A 15,279-nucleotide genomic window follows, 5' to 3' on the forward strand; every position below is an offset into this window, starting at 1 on the left:
ACCACCTAAGGAAAGATATATATATTTTCTGTTGTTGTCAACGAACATTTTAACTTTTTTTTTTTTTTAAACAAAAGTTGGATGACTCCTTTAAATTAAATGTCACACCAGGTTATGTAATCTGAAAGCAGCATGACATAGGGGCCTAGAAAGTCAGAGTAGGGCTTGTTCAGGTTCAAATCTGGGCTCCTCAAAAGTAATGCGTGGAATTGGTAGAGTTGCCAAACATATTGTCAAAGTAAGGAATGTCTGTTTAGTAAAAATATGTTTGAGGGGTGACATGATTATATAGAAATACGCTAATGGTCATTCCACAATTTTTTCATTTTCTATTTCCATCATTGCTACATCAAAGTAGAATATAATTGACCCACATGCCATTTTTTCACATCAGCAATTAATTCCCCAAAATATAGAATGCCTTTTGCCTCATATGGATTTTTCCCCTTCCTTCCGTTTTAACATTGTAAGATAATTTAAACTGAAATCATTGGTTTAGTTAAGAACCTTAAATTCTCTTGTGGTATTTTTCTCTTTGTTTAGATTTCAAAGACGGTTGTTTTCTACATCTGCCAGAAGATTTGCAGTTGAAGTTGGTGCAGCTGTTATACTTTATACCATTATTAACATCTAATTTGGTGGCATGTTTGAGTCAATTCTGCATTTCTGAAAGATTTTCACTTAACCTTATTTCCAAGCTTATTGGTATATTCCATGCCCGGTAAGTAATTTGCATAATATGTTATATCAACCTGAATTTTTTTAAATTTGTATTATGCTTCCCCACGCACATCTTAATGTTTTGAAGTGTTCCTCAATAATACTTTTAACTCTTCCCCGACACCCATCTTATATGCATGGCTCATGTCTAGTGTGGATGTATGGTCTGGGGCTCAGGAGCTGAGGTCATGCTATACACAGCTGGTGCCGGCTGTGTTATCCAACAAGCACCTTCCTCAAACTGTGATTTTAGCTATCTTGTTAATTTTGCTTTGTACTGCAATATACTCCAGTAATTTGACACTATAAAAAAACAGAGCTATTTGGTACAGAAACCTTTGTTTGCAATTACAGAGGTCAGATGTTTCATGTCGTTCTTGACCAAGTTTGCACACACTGCAGCAGGGATTTTGGCCTACTCCCCCGTACAGATCTTCTAAAGATATTTCAGGTTTCAGGGCTGCTGCTGGGCAATATTGAGTTTCAGCTCCCTCCAAAGATTTTCTATTGGGTTTAGGTCTTGAGACTGGCTAGGCAACTCCAGGACCTTTAAGTGCTTCTTGTGGATTTACTCCTTAGTTGTCCTGGTTGTGTGTTTAGGGTCATTGTCATGCTGGAAGACTCATCCATGACCCATCTTCAATGCTCTTACTGAGAGGAGGTCATTGGCAAAAATCTTGCGATACATGACACCATCTATTCTCGCTTCAATACAGTGCAGCTGTCCTGTCTCCTTTTGCAGAAAAGCACCCCTAAAGTATGATATTTCTCCCACCATGCTTCATGGTTGGGAAGATGTTCTTGGAGTTGTACTCCTGCGGTTGTACTCCTCCTTCTTATTTCTCCAAATTTGGCGAGTGGAGTTAATACCCCAAAAAATATTTTGGTTTTATCTTACCACATGACCTTCTCCCATTCCTCCTCTGGATAATCCTGATGGTCTTTGTTGAACTTTAAACGGTCCTGGATATGTGCTGGCGTGAGCAGGGGAACCTTATGTTTCCTTCAGGATTTTAATCCATGATGGCGTAGTGTGTTGCGAATGGTAGTGTTTGAGACTGTGGTCCCAGCTCTCTTCATATCATTGACCAGGTTCTCCTGTGTAGATCTGGGCTGACTCCTGACATTTATCAGAATCCTCCTTACTCCAGGAGGTGAGATCTTGCATGGAGCCCCAGACCGAGGAAGATTGACAGTCATCTTGTGTTTCTTCCATTTTCTGCTTGCCTATTGTCCCGTAGCCCATCTCAGCCTTGTGCAGGTCTACAATTTTTTGTCTTTGGTGGCCTTAAAGGGAACCTGTCACCTGAATTTGGCGGGACTGATTTTGGGTCATATGGGCGGAGTTTTCGGGTGTTTGATTCACCCTTTCCTTACCCGTTGGCTGCATGCTAGCTGCAATATTGGATTAAAGTTCATTCTCTGTCCTCCATAGTACACGCCTGCACAAGGCAAGATTGCTTTGCACAAGGCAAGATTGCTTTGCACAGGCGTGTACTATGGAGGACAGAGAATGAACTTCAATCCAATATTGCAGCCAGCAGGTAAGGAAAGGGTGAATCAAACACATCCGAAAACTCCGCCCATATGACCCAAAACCAGTCCTGCCAAATTCAGGTGACAGAGTCCCTTTAAACTGCTTTTTGATCTTGGCCATGGTGGAGAGGTTGGAGTGTGATTTATTGTGTGTGGACAGGTGTTTTTTATACAGGTAACGCGTTCAAACCAGTGCAATTATATCAGTTAACAAGTAAAAAGGTAACAGGTCTGTGAGAGCCATAATTCTTACTGGTTGTTAAGGTGATCAAATATTTATGTTGTACAATAAAATACAATTTATTTCAAAATCATGTAATGTTATTTTCTGGCTTTTATTTTTAGATTTTCTCTCACAGGTGAAGTGAACGATATAAATTACAGATCTCTGTATTCTTTGTAGGCGGGAAGACTTGTAAAATCGGCATTGTATCCAATACCAAATACAGTGGGGAAAATTTGCAAAAGTCCAATCTTTCAACTTATAAAACTGTGATAAACACCATTTTTTTTCCAGTTGTGTACCTCCCAAAAAATTGCAATAAAAAGCAATTAAAATGTATTTATCATAAAATGAAGGTGGATCTCAGAAAATTGGTGTTACAAACTAATTTTATTCTCAAGTTCTGGATTTTTTGTATACCAGACAATATTTATTATAGTCAGTGCTAGCTGGCTTATGTACTAATTCTATTGGTTCTTCCTTTGGCATGTACGTGGTACTTGTGTGTCGTCCTTCATTTTAACCCCTTAACGACCGCCGATACGCCTTTTAACGGCGGCAGTTAAGGGTACTTAAACCACAGCGCCGTTACTTAATAGGCGCTGTGGAAAAAGTAAATAGCGCCCCCCAGAGTCCGATTTTCTCTGAGGTCTCAGCAGCCGGGGGTAGCCGAGACCCCAAAGAACATGATCGGGGTCGGTTTTACCGACCCCTGTTTTGTGATCGCCGGTAATTAACGGTTTACCGGCGGTCGCAAAAAAAAAAAGCGATGTGTAATTCTCTGTCCTCTGATGTGATCGCACATCAGAGGACAGAGAAATAGGGGGATTCGGGGACCCTATTATACTCCCCGGTGTCCCTGGGTCCTCCTGCTTCTTCTCCTGGCCGCTGGCGTCTTCTTTGGGAAACAAAATGGCGGGCGCATGCGCAGTGCGCCCGCCATCTGCTGGCCGGCAGGAGACAGCAGTTGGGGCTAAAATTAGGGTTAAGGTTGGGGCTAAATTTAGGGTTAGGGTCGGGGCTAAATTTAGGGTTGGGGCTAAATTTAGGGTTAGGTTTGGGGCTAAATTTAGAGTTAGGGTTGGGGCTAAATATAGGGTTAGGCCGGCGTCACACTCGGCGTAAGACAATACGATCCGTATATTACGGCCGTACTACGCGCGTAATACGCCAAAATGTCCCTGAAATCTAGTTCCGTAGTTAATGCGTTGCCTAGGTGTGGTCGCGTATTTTGTGCATGTACTGTTGCATGTGTAATCCGTATGTGATCCGTATGGCGTATTTTGTACGCAACATGCCACAATGGACATTTAACGGTTTTCTGGCCTGCAAATTATTTAAATCAGCATTAACAACACTATTTAAGCCCTCGACAACAGGTGGAACCCTCCCATCTGCCCTATTTGTGCTTGCGCTTATTTTGGCTGTGTTGTTTTCACCTTCCAAACATGTCTGACCATGTGTATTTAAGCACAACTCAGCAGGTGTTGTTTCACTGGCTGTTGTCGCGTCGCTTTGGTCAGCCATATCCGGTGAATGTTGATCCGCGAAGGAGGAGACGTAGATTGTGGGTGCATCCTCTATTGACCCAACGCCTGAGTAAAGGACATTTTCAGAGGCTCTATACAGCTTTGAGGTCACATCCTGACAAGTTCTATCTATATACTCGCATGACCATCAGGAGCTTTGATATGTTGTTGGAGATCATACGTCCAGGTAATCACGTATCAGGACACCAGGATGCGAAAAGCCATATCTGCTGAGGAGCGTCTTCTCCTAACCTTACGGTATGTATTATACATTCTCACATACTGTATGTTGATGATTTTTTTTTTTTATGTGTTGTGTTCTAGCAGGTTTTTTTAAAGTATAGGTGGACATTATGGCACAAGCACACAAACAAAACTGTGGTTATTGTTCCAGTAAAGTAACCAAGGGAAATTTTACTTTTTCTATAAGAAATAATGTGTTTGAAAATATACCATGCACTTGTGCTTCATCATTTTTTTTTACATTATTTTTTAAAAAGAATATTATCTTTATTTTTCTTTCAGCTTCCTGTCCACAGGCTTGTCCTATGCGGGACTACACCTTGAATTTCTGATTGGGTGTTCCACAATTTCTGCCATTGTTCGTTCAACCTGTTTGCAAATATGGGAGAAACTTCATGAACTTGTTATGCCTGAGCCCAAACAGGAGGATTGGCTCAAAATCGCCAGTGCATTCAAGAACACTTGTGACTTCCCTAACTGCATTGGAGCTGTGGATGGGAAACATATCGGGGTGCGTAAGCTGCCGAACTCTGGTTCCCAATTCTGCAATTACAAGCAGTTTTTCTCTGTAGTTCTGTTAGCTGTTGCTGACAGTAACTACAGGTTTGTAATTGAAGACTTTGGGGCCTATGGGCGAACTGGAGACTCTAGGGTCTTCAATTTCTCCATAATGGGTCGTCGGCTACGTGACAACCAGTTAAACCTCCCACCACCACAACAACTCCCAGGCTCCAATGCGGAAGCAGTGCCTTTTGTTTTGGTTGGAGATGAGGCTTTCCAACTGACGAGGCACGTCATGAGGCCTTATCCCAGGCACAACCTGGACCACCGGCGGAGGGTATTTAATATGAGACTTTCCAGGGCGTGGAGACTGGTAGAATGTGCCTTTGGGATTCTTGTTGCCAAATGGCGTGTTCTCCAGTCTGCCATTCAGCTCAGTGATGCTACAATCAATGAAGTAATAAAAGCCTGTGTTATTTTGCACAATTTTACCCGCATACATGATTGTTCCTCAGATAATATTGTTGATCACCTGATGGACAATGTGATTAGGCCTACCCCATATGTCCCTCCTCCGCGGCGTCCCCTTTCTGGGCTAAAAGTTTGTGATGTAGTCAGCAATTATTTTTTGTCTCCTCAAGGTGCCACTCCCTGGCAAGAATATGCCATTTTTCATGTGGAATTTTGATAAATTATAAATGTTTTTTGAGAAATCAAACAAATCTTTCTGTTGTATTTAATTAATTTACATATGGTTATGAGCCTAGCATGTGTGTGTGTGTGTGATGTAATAATGATTGGTCGACAGACATATTTTTTTTTTAGAAACGTAGTTTTTACTGAACCTTTTTTTTTTTGAGATTAGTATTTGAAACTAAACTTTGGATAACCTCTTGTATCTCAACATTTTAAACTGCCAATATAAGCAGAAAAAAAAACCAGCCCAACAAAGTGCTATGTCAGCACAAACATCATCAAGATTGTCAAAACAATATGATCTAAAAAAAATTAACAAAATTTACAAACAAAATTATAAAAAATAAAGATGATAAACACAAAAAATCACAAATCTTGATAGGTTGGTGGTGGAGATGTGTCTAGTTCACGGTCCTCATCAGGTGGCCTTTGTAGGCCCAATTGTCCTTGACCCTGTGAGGATGTGGTATTGGCTGGAGGAACATTAGGCCTGGTATGATGTTGGGCAGTCGGAAAAAATGGATTCTGAATAAACCCATAATGGTCCTGAACATATGGCCTGGAATCATTCCCCATACCAAAATGGCCATGTTGTCCAAAGCCAGGTTGGGACCAGCCTCCCGCACTGGGTCTGGACAAGTGGCCATATTGGGATGGTTGATGATATCCAGCCATATGGTACTGAGGTTGCCATGGTGGGTTTTGTGTGGGTTGGGGTTGAGTTGTCGGCTCACGTGGAGGGGGTGCTTCAGATCCCTGTTGAGCATGCGCCTGTTGGAATCTTTGAGGCCGCAGGATATTTTGTGGTGACATCTGCCACTGTTCAATCATCTCCATAAGCTGGTATGGGTAATTTGGGGGGGTGCATGCATCAATAAGGATCTGAATGCACCCTCTCACACGAAGCCTCAACTTACGCTCTATGGGCCTTAAATATCGTGCCAGGCTCCTTGTAAAGCCCTCCTCACCATCATCCTCATGAACCCTTGCCAGGTAGCTCAACACCCCAGCATCAATATTTCTCCTACTTTGTAGGAGCTCTCTCCCGCGGCGAGCACGCTGGGAAAACAATCCAGCCTGTGGTGAGCGCTCAAGGGCAACTGTAGGGCTGCTGCTGTTTGCTTGCTCATTCTGGCTAGGTGGTTCTGCTGCTGCTGCTGAAGACGGTGGTGCCTCTTCTTCTTGGGCTGCTGCTGATTCTGGAGCTGGCTGGGCAGATGAGGAGGATCCTGGAGGGATGGAGCCTGAGGGATCTAAAGATGGTCCAGCCACCTCTTCTCCTTCCCCAACTGGGTCAATGACAAACTCAGAATCTGACCCTGTCTTCCTGTCAGTGAGGTTAGACTGTGTTCTGTAATGTAAAAATATTTTGAGTACAAAATTGTTTTATATGAAAGATAATTAATAAAAAAAAAGGTTTAAAATGTGTTGTGAGGTTTCTACTTACGGCCTGAGGTCCATGCTGGGGTTCAAGAAAGTTAATCTATCAAAATAGATGTACTTTTTTTTTTTTTTGAGGAGGTGCATCTGCCCCACTCTTTTCCCGCTGCTGCCTCTCCCTCCTGTACTGATCGCGGATACTCCGCCATCTTGTTGTAACAGCACCCACTGAAACAAAAAACATTAAAACAAGATATTAGCCCATTATGCACAGTGGTCACACAAGGTGTAATTGACTACACAGATTTTAGTGTTGCATACGAATATGCATTTATGGAATACATTTATTATTAACTTTGTTAAAATAAGACAATTATAATGTAATGCCACAAGGACAGAGTCTGCTACCCTCTATTCCAGAAAGAACAATATTAGAAAAACATTGTTAAGGGATAAATGTTCAAACCATTATTGTAATTGGTTTATCATGTACAGCACCATGTACGTACTGGTGGGCTTTCAATTAAGTTCTATACTAATTAATAAATTAATGATTACAAATTCAAAGTAGTAAGGTACTGCTGTTTCACAAGAAAGTTACATTACAAACATGAGTGTACTTATTTGCCTCTGGGCATCACGTGGCTGCTGCTCATAATGTGGGAATAGGGCCCCACACACACTCCTCCATGCTGCCTCTTTTTGGGCCCTGTTGGCATAGTTTGGATCTCTTTGATCCCAAAGAACTGGCCTTTCTTGGACCAAAATAAGCAGCATGTCAACATTGATTAGGTGAGACATGGTGGATCTCACTCCGTGGAGGCGTGCAGCAGACTTTCGAGTTCACTGTCTGGCTTTTTGAGCAAATTAGCATGTCTCAGCTTCCTGATTAAGCCATTTGGACAATTCCTGACACCTGCCTGAGTGTAGCGTATTTCTCGCAAGTCACACGCATGGTCCGTATGCATTCCGTATTTTGCGCGCCCCCATAGACTTTCATTGGCGCATTTTTTGCGCAATACTCTGACAAACGCAGCATGCTGCGATTTTCTACGGCCGTAGGAAGCCGTATAATACGGATGCGTAATATACGGCTGATAGGACCTGACCCATTGGGAATAATTGGGACGTTTGTTAGGCGTGTTTTACGGACGTATTTTATGCGCTCTTACGTCCGTAAAACTCGCTAGTGTGACGGCGGCCTTAGGGTTGGGGCTAAATTTAGGGTTAGGCTTCTTTCACACTTGCGTCGGTACGGGGCCGTCGCAATGCGTCGGCCCGACATACCGACGCACGTTGTGAAAATTGTGCACAACGTGGGGAGCGGATGCAGTTTTTCAACTCATCCGCTGCCCAATCTATGTCCTGGGGAGGCGGGAGCGGAGTTACGGCCACGCATGCGCGGTCGGAAATGGCGGACGCGACGTACAAAAAAAGTTACATTGAACTTTTTTTGTGCCGACGGTCCGCCAAAACACAACTGATCCAGTGCACGACGGACGCGACGTGTGGCCATCCGTCGCGATCCGTCGGCAATGCAAGTCTATGGGCAAAAAACGCATCCTGCGGGCACATTTGCAGGATCCGTTTTTTTGTCCAAAACGATGGATTGCGACGGATGCCATATGACGCAAGTGTGAAAGTAGCCTTAGGGCTAGGGTAAGGGTTGGGGCTAAAGCTAGGGATAGGGTTGGAGCTAAAGTTAGGGCTAAGGTTAGGGTTGCGGCTAAAGTTAGGGCTAGGGTTGCGGCTAAAGTTAGGGTTAGAGTTGGGATTAGGGTTAGGGTTTGGATTAGGGTTCGTATTAGGGTTAGGGTTGGCATTAGGTTTACGCTTGGTATTGGGGTTAGGTTTGGGATTAGGGTTAAGGTTAGGGTTGGGATTAGGGGTATATTGGGATTAGGGTTAGGTTTGAGGTTAGGGTTGAGATTAGGATTAGGGGTGTGTTGGATTTTAGGATTTTGATTAGGGTTATGGTTAGGGTTGACATTAGGTTTGTTTGGGGTAAGGGTTGTGATTAGGATTATGGATCGGGTTGGGATTAGGATTAGGGGTGTGTTGGGGTTAGGGTTGGAGCTAGAATTGGGGGGTTTCCACGGTTTAGGTACATCAGGGGGTCTCCAAACACGACAGCCAATTTTGTGCTCAAAAAGTCAAATGGTGCTCCCTCCCTTCTGAGCTCTGCCGTGCGCCCAAACAGTGGGTTACCCCCACATATGGGGCATCAGCGTACTCGGGATAAATTGGACAACAACTTTAGTGGTCCAATTTCTCCTGTTACCCTTGTGAAAATAAAAACTTGGGGGCTACAAAATCTTTTTTGTTGAAAAAAAAAAATATTTTTTATTTTCATGACTCTGCATTCTAAACTTCTGTGAAGCACTTGGGCATTCAAAGTTTTCACCACACATCTAAATAAGTTCCTTAAGGGGTCTAGTTTCCAAAATGGGGTCACTTGTGGGGGGTTTCCTCTGTTTAGGCACATCAGTGGCTCTACAAACACGACGTAGCGTCCGATCTCAATTCCAGCCAATTCTGCATTGAAAAAGTCAAACGGCGCTCCTTCACTTCCAAGCTCTGCGGTGCGCCCAAAAAGTGGTTTACCCCCACATATGGGGTATCGGCGTGTTCAGGAGAAATTGCATAACAACATTTATGGTTACATTTCTGTTTTTACACGTGAAAATAAAATAAAATGGTTCTGAATTAAAATGTTTGCAAAAAAAGTTAAATGTTCATTTTTTCCTTCCACAATGTTTCAGTTGCTGTGAAGCACGTAAAGGGTTAATAAACTTCTTGAATGTGGTTTTGAGAACCTTGAGGGGTGCAGTTTTTAGAATGGTGTCACACTTCATTATTTTCTATCATATAGACCCCTCAAAATGACTTCAAATGTGATGTGGTCCCCAAAAAAAAATAGTGTTGTAAATATGAGAAATTGCTGGTCAACTTTTAACCTTTATAACTCCCTAAAAAAAAAATTTGTTTCCAAAATTGTGCTGATGTAAAGTAGACATGTGGGAAATGTTATTTATTAACTATTTTTCGTGACATATCTCTCTGATTTAAGTGCATAAAAATACAAAGTTTGAAAATTGCAAAATTTTAAAAATTTTCGCCATATTTCCGTTTTTTTCATAAATAATCACAAGTAATATCGAAGAAATGTTACCACTAACATGAAGTACAATATGTCACGAAAAAACAGTCTCAGAATCAGCGGGATTCGTTAAAGCGTTCCAGAGTTATAACCTCATAAAGTGACAGTGGTCAGAATTGTAAAAATTGGCTCGGTCATTAAGTACCAAATTGGCTCTGTCACTAAGGGGTTAATTGTTGTCATTATATTTGTTTATATGTAATTTGTTTTTTTATATGAGAATTACCTGTTTGGGAATAAAGATTGTATTTTTAAGTCAGCTGTTACATCATTTTCTTTTGGTCACCTTATACTCCCTATGACTGAGCTTATACGTATGCCCCTCTTTTTGGTTTAATGAGCGGTACCACGTGACCGCTGAACACAGGAAGCTCTGCCCGGAGACCAACAGACATGCAGGACCTCGCCAGGAGCAGGTGAGTTTGTGACAGCCGCTGCTCCCCTCCCCTAGCCAGCCAAACCCAGCCGCCCCCCCTCCCCCCCCCCCCCCCCCCGCCGACAATGACTCGAGTATGAGCCGAGAGAGGCACTTTCAGCCTAAAAAAATGGGCTGAAAATTTCAGCTTATACTCGATTATATAAAGTATTTTATACATTATAATGCATTATTAGGTAAAATTATGGTGGAAATCACAAAAGGTCGTCTTGTCATTCAAAAAAGCAAACCGCTATTAAAAAGAAAAAAAGTTATGGTTCTTGGAAGAAGGGCAGGATAAAATGAATTTACAAAAACAATAATTGGCTGCTTTGGGAAGGAATTACGGGAACCTGTCATCTGATTCATACTGTCCAAACTGCGTTCAGCATCAATCGGAGCCTGGCTGCCCAATTGCTGACAGGTATGTTCTTTGAAACGCTTATGCATTTCAGGAAAATATACTGTACTTCAAAGATCCAGTTAGGAACCATAGCTGGAGAAGAAACTAGTTTGCCAATGCCCCACCTTGCTCTTCCCAGCTCTAGGTGGTTTTGTTTTACCATTATTAAAGGGAATCTGTCACCCCCGGGATGTAAAGGACCTATTAATATGGGAATACAGGTAATAGAAATTTTACACTAGTCCTACCAGTATGCCTCATACTAATAGTCTTGTTGTGAAATTTATATTCTGTTTTCATGCTAATGATTTCTTCCATGTTCTGGGGTGTGCGGTGCCTGGAAGAAATCCCTGCCTCCTCTCCTCATTACAATACTGAATCCCTGAATGCAGTGCCCATAGAAAATAGGAAGAGATATGGATTTTTGAGGGACTGCAAGGAGCAGGAATTCGGGGCCATAACTGACATACATGGGAGGAGGTTAATATTATAATAAAGACAGGAGGCAGGGATTTCTTCCAGGCACCTTATGCCGAGAAATCTGGAAGAAATAATTAACCTAACACAACATTTCTCAGCAACAAGACCATTAACCCCTTTCTGACCTCAGACGGGATAGTATGTCTAAGGTCAGATCCCTGCTTTGATGTGGGCTCCAGCGGTGAGCCCGCATCAAAGTCGGGACATGTCAGCTGTTTTGAACAGCTGACATGTGCCTGCAATAGCGTCGGGTGGAATCGCGATTCACCTGCCGCTATTAACTAGTTAAATGCCTCTGTCAAACACCGACAGCGGCATTTAACTAGCGCTTCTGGCCATCGGGCCGAAAATTCGCGCATCGCTGACCCCCGTCACGTGATCAGGGGTCAGCGATGCGTCAGCATGACAACCAGAGGTCTCCTTGAGATCTGTATGGTTGTTAATGCCAGATTGCGGTGAGTGCCACCCTGTGGTCGGCTCTCATAGCAATTCAGCAATTCTACATAGGAGCGATCTATGCTTCGCTCCTATGTAGCAAAGCCGATCGAGTAGTGCTAGCTTCTAGCCTCCCATGGAGGCTATTAAAGCATGGCAAAAGTGTTAAAAAAGTTTTTAAAAATATGAAAAAAATATTAAAAATCACCCCCTTTTTGCCCCATTCAAAATTAAAGAAACAAAAAAATCAAATATACACACATTTGGTATCGCCGCGTTCAGAATCGCCCAATCGATCAATAAAAAAAGATTATCCTGATCGCTAAACGGCGAAGTGAGAAATTTTTTTTAACTGTTAGAATTATGGTTTTCTTTGGCGCCGCGACATAACATTAAAATGCAATAACGGGCGATCAAGAGAACATATCTGCACCAAAATGGTATCATTAAATACGTCAGCTCAGCACACAAAAAATAAGCCCTCACCCAACCCGAGATCACGAAAAATGGAGAAGCTACGGGTATCAGAAAATTTGCTCTATTTATTTATTTTATTTATTTTAAAATTAAAGTTTAGAATATTTTTCCAGGTCACCACCTGACAGCACCATGGAGGATGGCCTTCTTATCCATAGTGGGACAGGAAACCACGAGCGTTTAAAAGGACTCTCCCCCTTCCACCCTTCAGTGTTTTTCCTGTCCCACTGTGGATGGGAACGACGAAAATTCCGCCTGTCCCATGCCGAGAGTAAGGCCCCTTCCTTCCCGCTATATGGACTCTGCGCAGCTGGCACCTGAGTAATAGGGTCCCTCAGCAGCACCAGTGTAGCGCTAGGCTCCTGATGGAAAGGGTCGCTCGACCCGGGATGAAACCCCAGATGTACCTGCCTATTTTTTGCTCCTGCAAGGGCGCTCCCTTCGCAAGCGAATCCGGGGACATAGTGTGTTCAGGCATCTCAGGACGCCGACCGGGAATGCTGGGGTCTGTGGAGCTCAGTGCGGCGGGTCACTTCCGGTTAGCTGCTGCCGCGCGTGCCACTTCTGGGTCGCGGCCGGCAGCAGGCGGCGGCATCCTCTTCACTCCTACGCTCGGGATAGGAGCTCTGGGACAGGTGGCGCCGACAGTCCGGGATAAAAAGGTATGTGTGGGCTATAGGGGGTGCGCATTAGGTTTTCCAGCCTAGCAAGCAGCAGCAGCAGTAGTATGGAGGAGGCAAAATCCGACGCACTGCAGGACACCCAGGCACATGTGAGTTCCCACTTAGGTTTATGCTCCCTATAGCCTCAAATAAAGATACCATCAGCGATCTTTGTTATTTTAGGGGCTTCCCTCATCGGGGGGGTAAGAAGACCGGCAAGACTAAGAAGTGCCCTATTTGTGCCGTAAAACTTAAGGACTCCTGGCAGAAGTCGCTCTGCGAGTCTTGCACTAATCGTATTGTGGGAGAGGAACAGGCCTCCCTGATGACGAGCATGAGAGCCATTGTTAGAGAAGTGCAGGCTTTGATTTCTAACTTGTCGTTTCCCCAGTCTGTCCAGTCTGACCCCCAGGATCCTCCCAGGTCCAGGAAAAGACAGAGGGAGTCGGATCTGTTATCTGAGGACAGCTCTTTTAAATCTGATATGGAAGAGGAGGAATTGAGTAGGGACCCTCCTCAAAAAGGGAAAAAATATTTGTTCTCGTCTAATGATATAGATGAGCTTCTGGGAGCGGTCAGACAGACTATGCAGGTTGAGGAACCCTCAACCATTTAATCAGTTCAGGATGAGATGTTTGGGGGGCTGCGTTCGCAAACATCAAAAGTCTTCCCTGTAAATGCCCACATTCGTTCAATGATTTTAGAAGAGTGGGAAGAGGCAGAAAAAAGGATATCCATTCCTAGAGACTTTAGACTTCGTCTTCCCTTTGACCATGAGGAGGTCAAAGATTGGGAAGATATACCTAAAATTGACATCCCACATGCAAAGGTGTCTAAAAGAACTGCCATACCATTTGAGAACTCGAACTTAAAGGAGCCTATGGACAGAAAGGTGGATGGACTCCTAAAAAGAGCATGGGAAAGCTCTGCTGCAGTGATCCGCACAAATATAGCGGCAACATCTGTGGCGAGGGCAATGCATTTGTGGGTATATGACTTAAAAGATCAGTTGTCAGCTAGAACTGCTAGAGATTCTATTATAAAAGCTATCCCTCTACTCAAACTAGCAACCGGTTTTCTTGCAGATGCTGCTGCAGAATCGGTTTGGTTCACAGCTAGAGGCCAATCTTTATCAAACGCAGCCCGAAGGGCTATATGGTTAAAGAGCTGGTCAGGAGACGTTCATTCAAAAAAAATAAGTTGTGTTCCATTCCCTTTTCTGGGGGCAGGGTCTTTGGCCCCATATTAGACGATATTCTGGAGAAAGCTTCTGATGAAAAGAAGAGGTTTCCAGAGGAAAAACGGAAAAAATTCCAGCCCTTTCGCAGACCCTATTATGGTCAGAGATCAGACTATAGGGGTAAGGGAAAACAGGGGAGATGGAGCTACCAGAAAGGGGGAGAAAATAGGAACCAAAATAGGGATTCAAGTCCCTCAAACTCTGGGTCAGCGTTCCGGAGAAAATGACGCCACCAGGATAGGGGGGCGGTTGCTGAGCTACCTGGGGGAGTGGGAAAAGATTACCACAAGTCCTTGGGTCCTCCAGTTTATCTCCCAGGGGTACAGGATAGAATTCGACTCCCTTCCCCCAGAAAAATATTTTGTTTCCAACGCCCATCTCTCTTCGGTCTCCCCAATGTGGTCAGACATACAGGATCTCCTCCGGATGGAGGTAATATCTCCCGTCCCTCCTCACCAAATAGGAAGAGGTCATTACTCAGGTATCTTCTCTATAAAGGAACAGTCGAGAGAATCCCGAACCATAATAAACCTCAAGCCCCTAAACAAGTGGCTACAGTACAAAAGGTTCAAGATGGAGTCTATACGCTCCACAATTCCCCTTTTGAGAAAAGACGTGGTAATGTGTACTTTGGACTTAAAAAGTGCATATTATCACGTACCAATTTTTCCAGATCATCAAAAATACCTGAGGTTTGCGGTAGAAAAAGAAGGGTCAATTTTCCATTACCAATTTCGTTGCCTTCCATTTGGACTGGCGTCAGCACCCAGAGTTTTTACAAAACTCATCGTAGAAATTTTGTCTTACCTAAGAAAATGAGACGTCACCATAATACCCTGGACGGTTTCCTGTTAGTGGCATTCTCTGTGGGGCAGCTCAAAATCGATTGTCGGTTGGTGATCTCCACACTGCAGAAATTAGGCAGGGTGTTGAACTGGTCAAAGTCACACCTGACTCCAAAATCAAAGATACAGTTTCTAGGTGTCATACTAGATTCGAAGGTCAGAAAGTCGTTTCTTCCGGACAAGAGGCTGTCCGACCTGATAAAAAGAATTCATCAGTTTTCAAGAAGTCGAGTATCATTCAGGGATGCGATGAAGATCCTGGGTTTAATGACAGCCTGCATTCCATGTGTCAGCTGGAGCCAATTTCATTCATTCAGTTACAAAGAGCGGTTCT

The 15,279-nt window shown here is 43.5% G+C and overlaps 2 protein-coding genes across 2 annotated transcripts in view; both read left to right on the forward strand.

Annotated features, from left to right (window-relative positions):
- Positions 1–15,279, forward strand: part of TEX10 (testis expressed 10) — a 633,649-nt gene that overhangs the window by 307,730 nt on the left and 310,640 nt on the right. Inside the window, exon 8 of the mRNA XM_069730421.1 lies at positions 544–721. Coding sequence (XP_069586522.1) covers positions 544–721 — 178 coding nt within the window. The remainder of the gene's footprint in view (positions 1–543; positions 722–15,279) is intronic.
- Positions 4,088–5,518, forward strand: LOC138642324 (uncharacterized). The gene is made up of 2 exons (XM_069730423.1): positions 4,088–4,266; positions 4,534–5,518. The coding sequence occupies exons 1-2, from the start codon at positions 4,220–4,222 to the stop codon at positions 5,438–5,440; spliced, it is 954 nt and encodes a 317-aa protein (XP_069586524.1). The 5' UTR covers positions 4,088–4,219; the 3' UTR covers positions 5,441–5,518.

Source organism: Ranitomeya imitator, chromosome 6 (assembly GCF_032444005.1).
Source record: "Ranitomeya imitator isolate aRanImi1 chromosome 6, aRanImi1.pri, whole genome shotgun sequence".
In the NCBI taxonomy this organism is placed as follows: domain Eukaryota; kingdom Metazoa; phylum Chordata; class Amphibia; order Anura; family Dendrobatidae; genus Ranitomeya; species Ranitomeya imitator.